At 46.0% G+C, this 15,244-nt stretch overlaps 1 protein-coding gene across 1 annotated transcript; it reads right to left on the reverse strand.

The window, feature by feature from the left end:
• Positions 1 to 1,479: 1,479 nt before the first annotated feature.
• On the reverse strand, positions 1,480 to 14,722 carry LOC148755970 (extracellular calcium-sensing receptor-like). Its single transcript, XM_088789904.1, has 5 exons — positions 14,516 to 14,722; positions 8,094 to 8,189; positions 7,435 to 8,004; positions 3,736 to 3,859; positions 1,480 to 1,967 (listed from the first exon to the last, which is right to left on the reverse strand). Exons 1-5 carry the CDS (start codon positions 14,720 to 14,722, stop codon positions 1,480 to 1,482), a joined length of 1,485 nt encoding a protein of 494 aa, XP_088646030.1.
• Between the last annotated feature and the right edge of the window lie 522 nt (positions 14,723 to 15,244).

Genomic DNA, 15,244 nt, shown 5'->3' on the forward strand with positions numbered 1-15,244 from the left:
CTAACTAAATGACTGAGCTAGGCCTTGACATTTATTCATTTTACTCTTTAACTTCTGCAAAATGAGGCTGTCATGCGGGAGACCCTGCTCGCTGAGCCATTTGTCGTGCTGGGAGGCCTGCGGGGTCTCTGCTCCCGCTCCCCACATAACGCAGGATATGGTGAGGCCAAAAAGGAACACCCACGGAGCCATAGGTAGGGGAGTCATACCACTACGGTCTCACTGGAGGCTGGGTTCACTGGACGTGCGACCTGCTGTTCGTTTTGTCTGCAACCCACCGACGACTCTCTTTCACTCTCCTCCACTCTCCTCGGCTCTCCTTCGTAGCTGCAGCAGTTATATTAGTGGCTAATGGCTCAATGGCTACAGCTGACGGCCAATCAGCCACAGCTGATGGCCATCTACTACCCAAGCCAGCACCCCTCCATGTGAGGCCGAGAGCCTGTAAACTACTTTCTGGGGCTCTGCCCCCACAGACGCCCTGGGCAAACTGGCCCTCATTCTTGGCATCAGTTCCCTTATCTGCAAAAGGGATGATTTTAAATACACTAGTTCTGAGTGTTTAATATGTGCTGAGCACTGTCACACATTTTCTCATTTCATCATCACAATGACCCGCAGAGGAAGGCTTCGTCTCATTTTACGTTGGAGGAAACTGAGGCTCAGAGAGGTTAAGCCACATGATCAGGGGCATACTGCAGCTTGGAGGAGCCAGGCAGATTGGCACCAGGTCTGCTTGACTCCCTTCAATCACTCTACCTCGCTGCCTCCTCTTAGAGTTCTCTCCCAATGCTAACTTTGTGTAAGTTAATTAATTAATTCATCGAACAGCTATTCTGTCTCCTCTTTGTACCAGGCACCGGCTGAGGGGTGAATTAGACCAGACGCTTCCATCAAGGGCAATGTTATTTGCAAACTTGTCTCCTCTCCCTTGGATAGAATGAAACACAAAATAGAAGCAGCTAAGTGACTAGGAGGGTTTGCAGCAGTGGGACAGGGCTCAGAGGAAGGAGGGTTTTGTGGTGAGCTTACGGAAGGCATCCTTGAGAAAGGGGCACTCCCTATTGTCCATTTCGGATCTTCTCACTTGAGATGATGCCTGCCAAGCATTTGTTGTTTTGTGTTCTTTTCAGGACGGAGAAGGATGAAGAGGCAGGACATGAGGTCTGCTCCTGATGCCAAGATGGCAAAGACCTCCATGGCACTGTGTCTTTGCCTTGGGCACTGATGTGGGCGGGATGAAGGTCACCCAGACACAGGAGCAGACCAGCATGCTGAGAGGGATATGCTTTGTTTTACTGAAGCTGTCAGGCAGCCAGCAGGCAGGGAAGGCCACCAGCAGACTGAGCAGGCCTAGGAAGCCCAGGTCACCCAGCAGGGCACAGAACAGTCCCCAGGAGCCCTCGTCACACTTTACAGTCACCGTGGACCCAGGCTCCGTAGCATTTACAGACTGTGGGGGCCACATGATCATCCAGTCTATACACAAGGGAGCCTGACCCAGGGAACAGACGATGGGGAGGGTGCTGGGAGAGCTGGACTCGTCCACTTCCTAAACTGTGTGTGTGGCTGGGTGGTGTGGGAGGCTGCCACCACCACGACAGGCCTGGCCAGCACCCTGGACATGCTGATGGTGAAGGTCACCCTGAAAGCTGCCTGGTGCAGAGCACAGGTGGGGTGTCCTGGGGGACCAATGAACAGGAAGGGGCAGAGGAAACAGAGGGCCAAGGAGGACAGCAAAAGGTAGCTGGGCCGGTGGTTATTGGATCGGACACTGGGGGGGTGATGGTGCCAGATGAAGATGCCTGAGACAGCCAGGGCAATGAGGAAGAGCAGGGTGGTGCCAATGGCCAGCGCTGTGCCAAAGGGTTCATGGTAGGACAAGAAGTCAAGGGTTTTGGGGATGCCCCGACTCTTGTCCACATTGGGCCACTGGTCCTCAGGGCACTTCTCACAAACAGCACTGTCTGAAGGGAGAAAGAGAAACTGGGTCAGACAACAGAGTGGAAACTTTTGGGGACTTTCTTGTGGCCAAGTAGTTATACGACTTGTGATGGCTTTTCCTGCAGGCTCGGTGTACTTTGGTCCTGTTGCAAGCGGCCTTCCAGATGGCCTGATGTCATCAGATTCAGGGTTAAAGACACAAATGTCAGCAAATCTGACAGTGGCTGCTTATCATGCATCAGACTATAGTATAGTGGAATAACTGACCCAACAACCTACGGAAACTAATTCCTATCTCGTCTTCATCCTTTTGAATTGAACAGCCACTGTGGCAGTGTCATAATTCATAGTCACAGCTAATTTATTTATGCATTTATTCATCTATCAGCTTATCTTATTTAAGGAAGGTGCTTACTAGGTACATAGACTGTTTTTTTTTTTTTTTTTTTTTTTTTTTGAGCCACCTTTTTCTAAATCACTGTTTTGATAGAACTTACCAGAGCTTTGCTTTCCATAGTGATTTTAAAGACAGGCTTTGTGACTGGAGTTCTGGATCAGTTATACTTTTTCATTTAACCCCTTTCCTTGATTTGGTTATATTTCCTAGATATTTTGCTCCTAGATATTTTGACTCCATGTCCTTCTAATTTCCAAGTTCAAGGATGTCTTATTTATAGTTTCTGCCCTCCTCAGCTTCATCCAGAAGTGCCTTCTCTTTAAATGGGCAAAGGTATCTTCAAAGTCCCCACCTTTCCCCCACCGAGAGTTTCAGTGTGAGAAGAGACCTTGTCCAAACCTGTGGCTTCAACAGTGACCTGGGTTCTGAACCTCGTCTCCCTGATCCAATCTCTTGCCTTTTCAGTACATCCATGGCCTATTAATCTCCCCCAAACACATATTGAAAGGCCACTGCTTCTCTCCTTAAGTAATTCAGCGGCTCCAGGTTTCCTACAGAATAGAGTCCACGCTCCTGAGCCTGCCAAGTCAGGCCCTCTCTGATCGGCCCCTTACTTCCTACATTGCCCATCACAGTCTATACTCAAGCCACTCTCGGCTCTTTATTGCTTTCATGCCTTGAGCTTTCACTAACTTAGTCGTTGGCCTGGACTATCCTTATCACGCTTTGTTGCCTTTGAAACCCCATGTGTTGCTCAAGGCGATACCACATGCCACCCCCTCCAGTGAAGTCATTAGAATTATTTCGCTGTGCTCTCGTGGCTCAATGCTTTTGCTTTTATTAAAGCAATTGATTTTACGTTGTAGCCTAGTTTCTTCATTGTGCCATGATCATTCTCCTTTAAGAGATCATGAACTCTGCGCTCCAGGTGCTGTGTCTTATTTGTTGTTACCACCCTTGTGCCCAGCACGGGGGCTGCGTACAGTAGGCGCCTTGTGCCCAGCACAGGGGCTGCGTACAGTAGGCGCCTTGTGCCCAGCACGGTGGCTGCGTACAGTAGGCGCCAGGTGATATTTGTTGAATGAATGACATTGTAGTGAAAAAGAGATTAATCACTTGGGGATTTTATTTTCAATATTTATGGAATGCTCTCATGTTTCCGACACTAAACTAGGCACACAATTTGGACAAACTCACGGTTGATGAAAGAAAGAATGAACGTATAGCCGTAAATGGCTTTAATGTAGCACGTGGGAAGGAAACAGTCACATCATCTTTTTGATTTCCTCTTCCCTGGAATTTTCTTTCCCATTAAAGGAATCTTCCCTTGAGGTGAAGCCTACCCTGACTGCTGGCTGGCCACCGTCTGACCAAAGGCCAGTCTCCTTCTATACCTGGTGTCACGGCGATTTCTCCTCTGGGGCAGGGAACGCAATTGTAGCAGCAGTTTGACTTCCCAGGTAGAACTGACTTCCTGGTTCCCACAGGACATTTGTCACTGCAGATCGAGGAGGGGACCTACACATGAGAGGAGAGAGAGGGCGCACTGCGGAGACTGTAGGGAAGATGGGATGGCGACTGTGCAACCAGATCTTAGAGGAATTAGTAGCATCATTCTCGCTTACTGGTTCCCTGTCCTTTGTAAAAAGTTAAAACCCTCTTTATTTCCTTTTCCTTTCCTTCCTTCTTTCCTCTTTCCCTTCATTCCCTTTCTTGCTCAAATAGTTATCACTGTTGTCCGTGTATCAGGTTCTGTGCTGAGTATTAGGGAAGCAGCAGCAGGTAAAAACAAGCTCTGAGGGTTTCACAGTCTGGTGGGGGGTGGGGCAAGTTGTTTTGAGGAGAAGAAAGATATGAGCGTTACTGCTCCTCAGACAAAGGGTTGGTCCCTAGCTGTTGGTTGGAATTCTGGTTTTGTCATGTATGGGCTGGGTGACCTGGTGATTAACCTCTCTAAACTTCAGTTTTCTCTTCAGTAAAATGCGGTACTACCCATTCTATCTAGTTGGGAGATTGTGTGAAGATTAAATGAGATAATGCAAGTGAAGCCCACATTGCAGTGCCTGGAGCGCTGTGAGTGCAGAGCAAATGCTAACGAGGCAGGATAATATTCTGAGGTGTGTGGAGTTGGTCCTCCACTCGGCTCACCAAATCCCTTTATTTTTATTTCAAGGGACTCATTTTCCCTTCAACCCAAACGTAACTGAGGCACCAACAGTGGATCAGAAACAACGACTGAAAACACTAGAAATGTTTAGCAGGGTCTCTGACCTCTATCCGCTGGATGCCAGTAGCATCCTCCCAAGCTGTGACAACAACAATATAAAATAATTGCCAATGTCCCTTGGGAGGCAAAATCACTTTGAGTTGAGAAAACCTGCTTGGAGAATGAATTTTCTTAAAAGATCTGATGAAAAGATTCTGTGGTCTAGGAAAGGGGAAGTGAGAGACGATATCTGAACCAATACTGAGGGTGGACCCCAACTGAGTACCCCAGTACTGAGGGTGGACCCCAACAGCCAGGGTCCAGCCCTTTGTCTGTGGAGCAATCATGCTCCTTTCTTCCCTGGAACTCTGTTCTGCTCCGTTACTCATCAGCCACCTAGTTTTCTTCTCCCAGGGTGGGGAATTTGGACATTGAGGTGTGATGGTCATAGGAATGGAAAAAGATAAGGCAGACTAACGTGAGACCAGAGGGAAACAGTTTGAAATCGCTGAAGATAGGGAAAAACATACTATACCTGTCAGAATTTTCTTACTCTTATTATAGAGGCATGTGGAAAATGCTTTAGGTGTTCAGAGAAAGGAGTGTTTAATCCCACCTAGATACATTGGAGACAGCCGCAGGAGGCATGGTGTGATAGTTGAGATGCAACCACATGTAAATGAGAAGTCCCCATCTCATGACTCTAGATACTTAGGGGTCTGGGAAAGGACTAAGGGGGTTCCGTGGGTTTTTCTCCATTGTGTAAAAGCTTGGCATTGGTTGTCTATCTCTTGACATAATGCTGCAAGACTAAGACAGCAGCATTCCAGGTGGACACGCTAGCTATCTCAGGATAAACTTGAATCAGCAATTATGTATAATTTCCTTTCTTATTTGCTCATTAATTACCTTTACCATTTCAGGCTCCTTTGTTTTGGGAGCCAGGGAGTGGTTTAGGAAGGTTTTATTTGCCAGACAGCTTCAGAGTTGTGTAAGTCATAGCCTACCCTGCCCTCCCTTTGACCCAGTACCCTAAGTCAGCTCAACATAACAAATACTGCGGGGTGCTTGGGGGTGGGAAGTGCTGTGCGGCTGTGTGTGTATGGAGTTCTCAGCTCTCACCATCGAGAGTCCTTACCTTGAGAGTCCTTCTGCCCAGGTAATAGCACTCGCATTCATCAGTAGCTCTTTTCCAGGAGGTGCTCTGAAGTCAAAATGTCTAACAATTGCTATCTCTGGTCTCTGGTTGGGGAGGATGTAGATATTTTTAATGTAAATGTTGCTAGCATCTCCCCATCTTTAGTGAAGAAAACCTCTTCCTGGGCTCGAGGTGGTGAAGTGAAACTTCTGAATGTAATAGAGCACCTGAGACAGGGGCAGAAAGTAAAGGAAAGAAACTGGTTAGGAGCAGAACATCTCCCAAGATGGTGTTGATCTGTGGTGGGTGTCTCCATGTGTCCAGTTTTCCACCATCCATCCATCCATACACATTACTTGGCATCCTCTTCGTGCCAGACATGATTGGTAGCAAGGATCCAAAGCTCAGTCCTTCCTCCAAAGGACCACCTAGTTCCTCTTAGCAGTGTGGGTGAGAGAGAATGTTCTTGATTAAAAGGAGATATGAACTGAGGACTAGGAATGTTTCAATGTATCCCAAACTTTTCGTAGCTGGGAGCACCTCAGATCACATGACTATCAAAGCTCCATTATGATTCCTTCTGGGAAGAGTAATCGTAGCAGAAGAGGAAGGACAGGCAGAGTACCTTCAGGAGCTCACCAGGGATCTTAGGGTGGGTCCTTCTGGCTCTTTGAACACCTGTGTAGTAAAATGGAATTGTCTTTGATTCTGTGATTAGGAAAAGGGGTTGTGATCTTTTCCAGAAACCTGGAACTCTTTAAGAAGACCTTTGAGGTTATAGCTAATCGAGCTCCCACTTACCTTTCCAACCTTTTCTTGCTAGTGTTTTTATTCTTTGTCTATCCCACACTTTGAACTAATAGGATCACTTTCCCTTTCCTGCTTGTGCCACATCCTCTAATACCTGGTAGGTATGATTATTTATTACTCATTCCAACTAGAGTGTAAGCACCTTGAGGGCAAGCACACATTTTGTACATGTCTGTATCCCCCATTGCTCCAAAGTGCATGAAAATTGCTTAGCAAATATTTGTGGCATAAACACATATTTGTTGAATTAGGTCCTGGAAGTTCAATAAGACTGTAGGAGGGAGTTTGAGCAAATCACTTGGCTGGGGGCAGAGCTGCATCTAGAATTCTGAAATATTCCTGTAATTCTTCAGCACTGAGAGGCAGTAGAGACTGTGGCCCAGTGCCCAGACCCTGGAGCCAGGTTGCCTGGTGTGATCCTGACTCTACCTTGAACCATCTGTGTGACCTTGGTTATGTTGTTCTACCTCTCAATTTTCTCATCGGTAAAAACGGGACCTGCCTTGTAGGGTTGTCATAAAGATGAAATGTATTAATACATTTAAAGGGCTTGCAACATTATTTGGCATAGAATAACACTTAAAAAGTGTATTACTAAAAAAAAAAAAAAAGTGTATTACTCTTATAATTTTTAGGAAGCCTCACTACATAAATGCTGATAAAATGACCAAAAACTGATTTCTGTGGTTTAACATGCAACTTACATAATTCATGCAAATGATACAATTGACTCTCATTGCCAGTAGGAGCCAATTCTGTCTTCTAGATCTAGACACTGATGTCGTGAACAGTGAGGGATCTGAGTACAAGTCCCTTTGACTCTAAATTCAGTCCTCCTTTCATTAGACCACGCTGCCTCTCTGCTAGTCCGTTGCTCACAGCAAGCTGGACGGACAGGGTCTGGGCTACTCATCTGCCAAGGCCTGGCGTTCTACGCACTGGCACAGTGCCTCCCAGGAATGCTCCCTGTCCTGGGGAGCAGGACATCAGGTTCTGAGAGGCGGCCAGCAGAGCTTTGGCTGCCAGGTAGGCTTGGTAAGTGGCTGTCAGGTCAGAAAGTTGGAAGGCAGACAGGTGGACAGCTGTCACATTCTCAAGCCTTGTGCACTTCTGAGCCCCTTCGTGGTCACTCTGGGTGGAAGGTCCTAATCCAGACCACCTGCATCCATGCAGCTCCTCCCACAACTTCCTCACCAAACTATTGCCTGGGTATGTGGCTGGGCGTAGTGCCAACAGGAAGTCCTCAAAGCCGGGCATTATTCCCGAGTGTGTGGACAGGCTCAAGCTGCCGTTCAGCATGTCCAAGGCCTTGGGTGCCAGCACTGAGGGGTTGTAAGAGAAGGAGGTGGAGGTGATCCACACCCTCCTGGTCACGTTGTTCTCCCAAAGGGCCTCAGCCATGAGCGTGACGTGAGAGTGGTAACAGTCACAGAGGATGACGGTGGCGGCAGGGCTGGAGGCGATGACGGTGGCCATGATGTTGATGCTGTTACCCTGGCTGCTGCTCTTCTTTGAGAAGGCCACACAGCCACCATGCGCCCAATCTCTATCCGCAGCTGCTGCCCCAGCCACTCAAAGTTGCCAGTGTCAGAACCCACCAGGCCCACCCACATCCAGTTAAAGTGACTCAAGAGCTTGGCCAGGACCCAGGGCTGGTGGGCGCTGCTGGGCACTGTGCGTAGGAAGGACGGGAACTAGAAACGGTCAGAAAACTGGGGGTGCTGAGAGCCATGGCTGATCTGGGGGAAGAAAAGGGGCTGCCAATTCCTGCCAGAACATTCTACCACCCACCCTGCTGGGCGTCCTCAAATGCTCTCCCAGCTGCCCTGTGACTTGGCCTTGTTCCTCAACTCTTTGCCTTTTATTGTTCAAAATGTTTTTTTAAACATACTGTGTATAATTAATATATACAACTTGGTAAGTGTGGAGATAAATATACGCCTGTGAAACCATCACCACAGTCTGTGCCATAAACCTATCTGTCATGTCCTAAAGTTTCCTCCCATCTTCTTATCTATTATTATTGTTATGTTTTTGCATGATAAGATCTTGTAACAAAATCTATCTCCTTAGCTGATTTTTAAGTACGAAATACAGTATTATTAGCTATAGAACTATACTGTACACGAGATGTATTCATCTTTATAACTAAAACTTTCTGCCCTTTGACGGCACCTCCCTGTTTCCCCTCCCCTCCAGCCCTTGGCAACCACCATTCAACTCTCTGCTTCTATGAGTTTGTCTATTTTAGATTCATCATGTAAGTCCTATCATGCAGTTTTTGTCCTGTGTCAAACTATCTCTCTCTGGCTTTTGATACATGCAATGTCCAGCCCCTTCCAAAGCCTGTGGCTCAGGCCTGAGAAGCCAATTCATTTTTTTAAGAAGTTATACAAAGTATGACAAAGTATAATAAAGAGAAAATTTATAAGAGGGCGGAATAAAGTCAAATATGTCAGCAATCAGAGTAAATGTGGCAGGTTAAATTACCCTAGTTAGGAAAAGTGTGTACTTCTCTATTTGCCCAGTAGAAACTTTCCATCTGTCTGTATCCTCTGGGCCCCAGTAGGCTGACCTCCATGGGCTGCGTAAAAGGGATGCTCTGCCCTTTCTCTTCCCGCAGGAGACTGGGGGTGGGGTGGGAGGAGAATGAGGTCAGGATGTTCAGTGCCCCCAAGTCCCCAGATTCCTTTCTGCTTTGCTATGGATGGCAGTGGCTGCCTTCATCCATGAGCTCACAGCTCTGGTAGGAAGGGCCTCCTATTGCTTCCTGCCCCCCAGAGGAACACAGCTTCCCAATGTGGCTGTCCTTTGGCTGTTTCACCCTTAACGCTGCCCGCTCCTTTGAAAAGAGCCCTTGTATCACACTCTCGTTGGAGTGTGCTGTCTTTGTTTTGCCTTTTCAAGGGCACGGAGGGGAAGACTGAGCTGTCCTGACACAATATAGCTGGAATAAAGATTTCGACTATTATGGATACTTTTAAATCGGGTGAAAATTCAACTATTATAGACACGTTTATATTGGATATAAAGCAAAAGCTGTCTGCTTGCTATTTAAAAGAGATGCACCTCAAGCAAACTAACAAGGAAACTCAATGTCGGGGGCAGGTAACATCAACGTCTTAGGTGAGTCTGCTTGCCTTGGAGGCTCTTCAGCCCTCCGGACCTAAGGAAGTATACAAAGCTTTTGGGCAGAGGGGTCAGTGGTTAAATCAACGCAGAGTGTGATTTCTGGTGAGTGAACCAAATGAGTACCCATAAGATGTGGGAAGTTTCTTTAAAACCCAATTGTTAGCAAAAGACATGTCAGGGCAATGATCGCTGATGCCGTGGTTAGGTGAACATTGAAGTAAGAAACAGTCATGGAATGAAGAGAATATTCTTTTTTTCCCCACAGAGGAGCATAAAGACTAAACAAAATATGGTTTGTCTATTGAGTTCCAGCCCTTAAAGCCTTCCCTAATTTCTGCTTCTCAAGCTGGGATTGAGTTCTTGCTTCCTGGTACATGACGAGGGGCGTCCCCATCGTCACATCATCGCTTAGCTCTTTCTGCCTCCGACTGTTGGAGCTCATGTCTTTCCCCCTCCAGTTAGATTTTAAGCAGGAGCCATTTAATATATCTTAGCTGTTGTGTACACGAATGAATGCATGTTCTTTTTTCTTCGTCCCCAACTCCTCCCCTCTCCCCTCTTCCTATGGGTTCCCCAGGGTACTCAGCGCAGGGGTCTGCTGTCATAGACTCTCCCCAGCCTGCTGTCAGGAAGCTGTCCCTCCAGGTATATGCAGACAAATTCTTTTACTTCAAAGTCTTTGGTGACTCTCACTTTCTAGACTGGGCAAGGTTATACAGGGCACCTGGGAACTGGCATTTCTCAAAAGTGACTGCTCCTTCCGGATTTACACTGTTATCATCATCATTGTTACTAGCCTGAACGACTAACAGTAATGAGCATCTGTTATATACCAGGCACTGGTAATTCCATTGTAAACAGCCCCAATGACTCTAAGAAGTAGGTACATCATCATTAACCACTGTTACCTTCATTTTATACTTGAGGAATATGAAGCCCAAAAGGAACGACTTAATTTGTCCATATCACGTCATTAATAAGCAGTGCTGTTAAGATTCAAATCCGGGTTTACTGACTTTCAAGCCAGTGCCCTTTGTCATTCCCAGCCCTCCTGCTTCCCAGCCCCTCTCTGCCCTGTCCCTCTGCTTGTGCGCATTCTGGGATTTGTGTAAAATGACAAGGGTCTCTGCCAGGTCCTTTGATGTTATGGACTCTGGGGTTGTGGACACCCAGAGTTGGGAAAAGCAAAGACTACTGCCAAATGCTCAAGAATTTCTCAAAATGTAGTGAATTTGGAATGCTCTTGAATTTTAGCGAAATAAAATGTTAACACTGGGGGTGGGGTGTGGTGGTGGTGGAGGTCCCCAGTGTTAGAGCAGACGCACAAGCTCTGGGGCCAGGGTCCCAGGGCTCTGGACCTAGGAGTGTGTAGCCTCCAGGGCTGGTCCTAAGGAAACTAACTTAGATTGACTGAGGTTAACTCTTCACAAAGTGGCTGCTGGGCTGTGATGCTGGGGAGACCTGTAGCCTCAGGTCTGATATGTAACGAAGAGAGTCTCTGTCCCAGACAGCTGACGATACAATAAACTGAAGAATGACTCAACTTGCCCAGGTGTTTCCTCTATGAGGGAGAAGGTGTGGCGGCTGAGCTGAATATTCTCATTGTCTGGGGAGGTCTGATTTCCTAGTGACAACTGTCCAGTGTCTTCCTTATGCTCCAACTCTGGGCTCATGGATTATCCTTCTGAGAAAAATTTGGGTTTGGTTAGGAAGGATCTTTTCTGCAGGGAGAGAATACACTGACCAGCCAATATAAGGCTGATGGTCATGGTGGAAATCACGTTTCTCATTATGAATTACTAGGTGGTTCCTGGTTTTGATCATGGTTTTGGGCAGCGTGAGCCAGCTGCACTAATACCAGTCATTTCTGGGGGAGTACTTAGTTCCTGGGTCTCATCTCTTCATCTGTGCCCCACTCAACAATGAGCTCTTTGAGGCTGGCAACTGGGTCTGAGTCATATTAGTGCCTTACGGCGTTATGATCTGTCATGTGGCTCTTGTTCAGAAACATCTATTGAATGGGTGCGATCTATGACATTCCTAGAGTTACAAGGCTGAGACTGTAGTAATTGGCACCTCAATGCTGAACATATCAGAAGGCCTTATTTTCTCTGTCTCTGGGACACTTAACTCAGGAGTGATGGTTGCAACTCCAGTCTCATGAGGGCCAGAGGGCTGGAGCAGGAGGCACTGGTGGGGAGGGGTGACACTGTGGGAGGATGGTCTCAGGTCTCACACCACCCACTGTGCTGGAGTGGAACCTCAGCGCAGCCTGTAACTGTGGGGTTAGGACTGATCTCACGCATTTTGATTTTTTTCAATTAAAGAAATTAAAGTCTAGCAAAACTGACTTAGTTTTATACATTTGTAAGAGTTTTTACATAAGTAAAAAACTAGGAAAAGCAATCTTCTGTCAGCCAAGGGGCCTGATGTCTGACTCAGAAGATCTGGTCACAATAGCCCGCCTTCCAATTCGGAACCCTGAGGCTGGGTTGTCCTGCCCTGAGTCCTCTTGTGGTTGACGCTTTGAGAGCCACGTGGGTGCCCGGGTGTACGGCTGGCTGGGTTCATGCTTGTCTTCCTGTCCAGACTGTGAGCATTTGTGAAGACAGGGCCGTGGCCTCGTATGTGACTCATATTCCGTGTGGCTGTGGCACAACAGTCTTCCCCATGAACAGTGTGCTCAGTAAATATTTGGAAATAATAACCACCCCCCAGACAGGCGGCATCTTTATTTAGGTGAGGTATCCTCTCCCTGTTTCTGTTCTACCTCTGGAGTCAAGCTGCCTGGCTTTGAATCCCAAACTACTACTTACCGTGTTTCCCCGAAAATAAGACCTAGCTGGACAATCAGCTCTAATGCGTCTTTTGGAGCAAAAATTAATATAAGACCCAGTCTTATTTTACAATAATATAAGACCGGGTATAATATAATATAATATAATATAATATAATATAATATAATATAATATAATATAATACTGGGTCTTATATTAATTTTTGCTCCAAAAGACTCAGGACTGATTGTCTGGCTGGGTCGTATTTTCGGGCAAAGCTGTGTGATTTGGGCAAGTGACTTTTCCTCTTTGAGCCTCAATTTCATTATCTATACAATGGGAATAATAACAGTATGTACCTCACAGATTTGTTGGTAGGATTGAATGAGATAATAAAAATGAAGACAATAATAATAGGAAATACTGACAGAGTACTTACAATAAGTCAGGCCTTTTTCTAATGTTTTACATGTATCAACTCATTTAATCATCATAAGAATTTTGATACATGCCAGAATTGTCTACCAAAAGCAGTTTCCACTAATGGTAATTATTTAATAATATAGTTATTCTAAGTTACTCTAAGCCAATATTACATAAGAAAGCATGTGATAAACTCTTTTATACTAGGGTGTGAATGACTGAAAATAACTATCCATCACTCAAGTATGTTAAGATTTAAGTGTTGGAATCTAATTGGATGATTTTTCAGTTGTGGCAGTTGAGGCCTCAGTGAAATCTGCGAGGGGAGACATTTAGTATTTCTTGGGGTATTGTTTAAAGCTCACAAGTAGGCAGTCATGTACCTTAACTTACATCTAGGCATGCTGTGGAAAAAAAAATTCCACACCTGGAAAACGATTGGATAAACATTGTTTCTCTGCCTAACAGATTTAATGTACATTGAGATCAAACGGCACTCAGGTCTAGGTAAATGTTTCATAGAAACATCAAAAGCTCCATCAGAATGATCTGTCACTTGTTGAACTTTTCAACTTTCTGAGTAGTGTGAGAGGAAAAATAAAATCATCCCGGGCTGGGTTATAAATCTTGAGCCTTCAGATCATAGGCTATTAGAGGATATGTGTCCCAGTCTGTTTAACCAATCGACAAAAAAAATTATGGGAGTTTGGTCTGTAGTTACCAAATTTTCATTTTGCCACAAAAGTGGAAAAATAAAACCTACAATAGCCAAGACATGGAGACAATGTAAGTGTCCATCAATGGAGGAATGGGTAAAGAAGATCGGCTTGATCTATTCAATGGTATATTATTCAGCCATAAAAAGTAAGGAAATCCTGCCAATAGGGATAGACTTTGAGGACGTAATGCTAAGTGAAATAAGTCAGACAGAGAGAGACAAATGCTGTATGATTTCACTTAGATGTGGAATCTAACAAAACTCCCCAAACAAAAAAACCCCACCAAACTCATAGAAAATAGACCAGATATGTGGTTACCAGAAACGTAGGGTGGGAGGAAGAGTCAAAATGTACAAACTTCAAGTTAAAAGATAATTAAGTACCAGTGATGTAATGTACAACACGATGACACTGCTGTACAATATGCTGTACAATATGTAGGAAAATTGTTCAGGGTGTAAATTCTAAGAGTTCTCAACACTAGGAGAACATTTTTTTCTTTTTCTTTTTGTTGTATCTATATGAGATGATGGATGCTAACTAAACTTATTGTGGTAATCATTTCACAATATATGTAACTCAAACCGTTACGTTGTATACCTTCAACTTATACAGCGATGTACGTCAATTATATCCCAGTAAAACTGGAAAAAAAAAAAAACATAAAAAAGATAAAACCAACATTTAAGGACAGCTGGTGACCTCACACTGACACCTGTGTATACTGTGTCATTTCTTTGTCATTTTGCTGCAAACCAGAGAAAACATCATCATAGATCAGCATCTGTTCGGGGACCAGCACTGGGGAACTACTAGCCTAGCCCCACACCCCATGTTGTGGAAGGTCATCTTAGGCCCAGGGAAGGGAAATGACGTTTTAAGGTCATAGTCTGTGATCTTTCTACCCGGCTGCACTGTGCTCCACCCCGAGTATTCAAGTGGTATCCTCTCTCCAGGTGTTTTTCTCACCTGAGGGATTCTGTACCCGGAGAGCATCTCAGCCATGGGCTTGGACTCTGGGGAGCTCATCCCGCCAACCACCCCCAAGAGCAGTTGCTGGGGGCCACAGCGAGAGCTGGGTATGGGCCGGAGCTGGTTGGACAGCAGGGCCGGGGTACTCCCCAGGGCCCCATCCCCAGGGGCAGGAATCATACATCTGCAGTCCCACGGTGACATTGGCCAGGAAGGTTGGGTCTCCTTTTGCCTCGACCACAGCAAAGAGAATGCCCAGGACGTTCAGGAATAAGCAGACTCTGAATCCTAGAGAGGGTGAAGGACAGGGGGAGTTAGGGTTGGTCAGAAGCTTTCGAAAGAGCCACCCAAAACAGCCCTGACTCTTCTTGGGAGGAGTAAAGCCAAGATGAGATGTGCGATGGAATGTAGGCGTGTGTTTGCAGAAAAACAGAAGGCCTGGGGGGCTGCAGATGCTAGGGGAGAAAGAGGCTCACAAGCAGACAGACGTGGAGAAAGGCTGGCAGCTTCCCAGAGATGGACAGAGACACACAGTCACACACACACACACACACACACACACACACACACACACACAGTGACACACACACACATAGTAACACACACACACACGCTCAGGCATTCACCTGGCACAGTGGATGTGACACGTAAACAGGCAGACACACGAACTGGGATAGACGATCAGATGCAGAGACTGGCAGACACACAGAGAGAGACAGGCTCTCA

Source organism: Rhinolophus sinicus, chromosome 14 (genome assembly GCF_057876585.1).
Source record: "Rhinolophus sinicus isolate RSI-liver-muscle chromosome 14, RSI-T2T, whole genome shotgun sequence".
NCBI classification, from domain to species: Eukaryota; Metazoa; Chordata; class Mammalia; order Chiroptera; family Rhinolophidae; genus Rhinolophus; species Rhinolophus sinicus.

What these genes read in the sequence shown, in the direction of transcription:
- LOC148755970 (XM_088789904.1), bottom strand. Translation starts at nt 14,722, where the DNA reads ATGTCACCGTGGGACTGCAGATGTATGATTCCTGCCCCTGGGGATGGG. An exon ending in CCGGGTACAGAATCCCTCAG is followed by an intron (nt 8,190 to 14,515) that starts GTGAGAAAAACA and finishes GACCGTTTCTAG; the next exon opens with TTCCCGTCCTTCCTACGCAC. An exon ending in TCCTGGGAGGCACTGTGCCA is followed by an intron (nt 3,860 to 7,434) that starts GTGCGTAGAACG and finishes TCTCATGTGTAG; the next exon opens with GTCCCCTCCTCGATCTGCAG.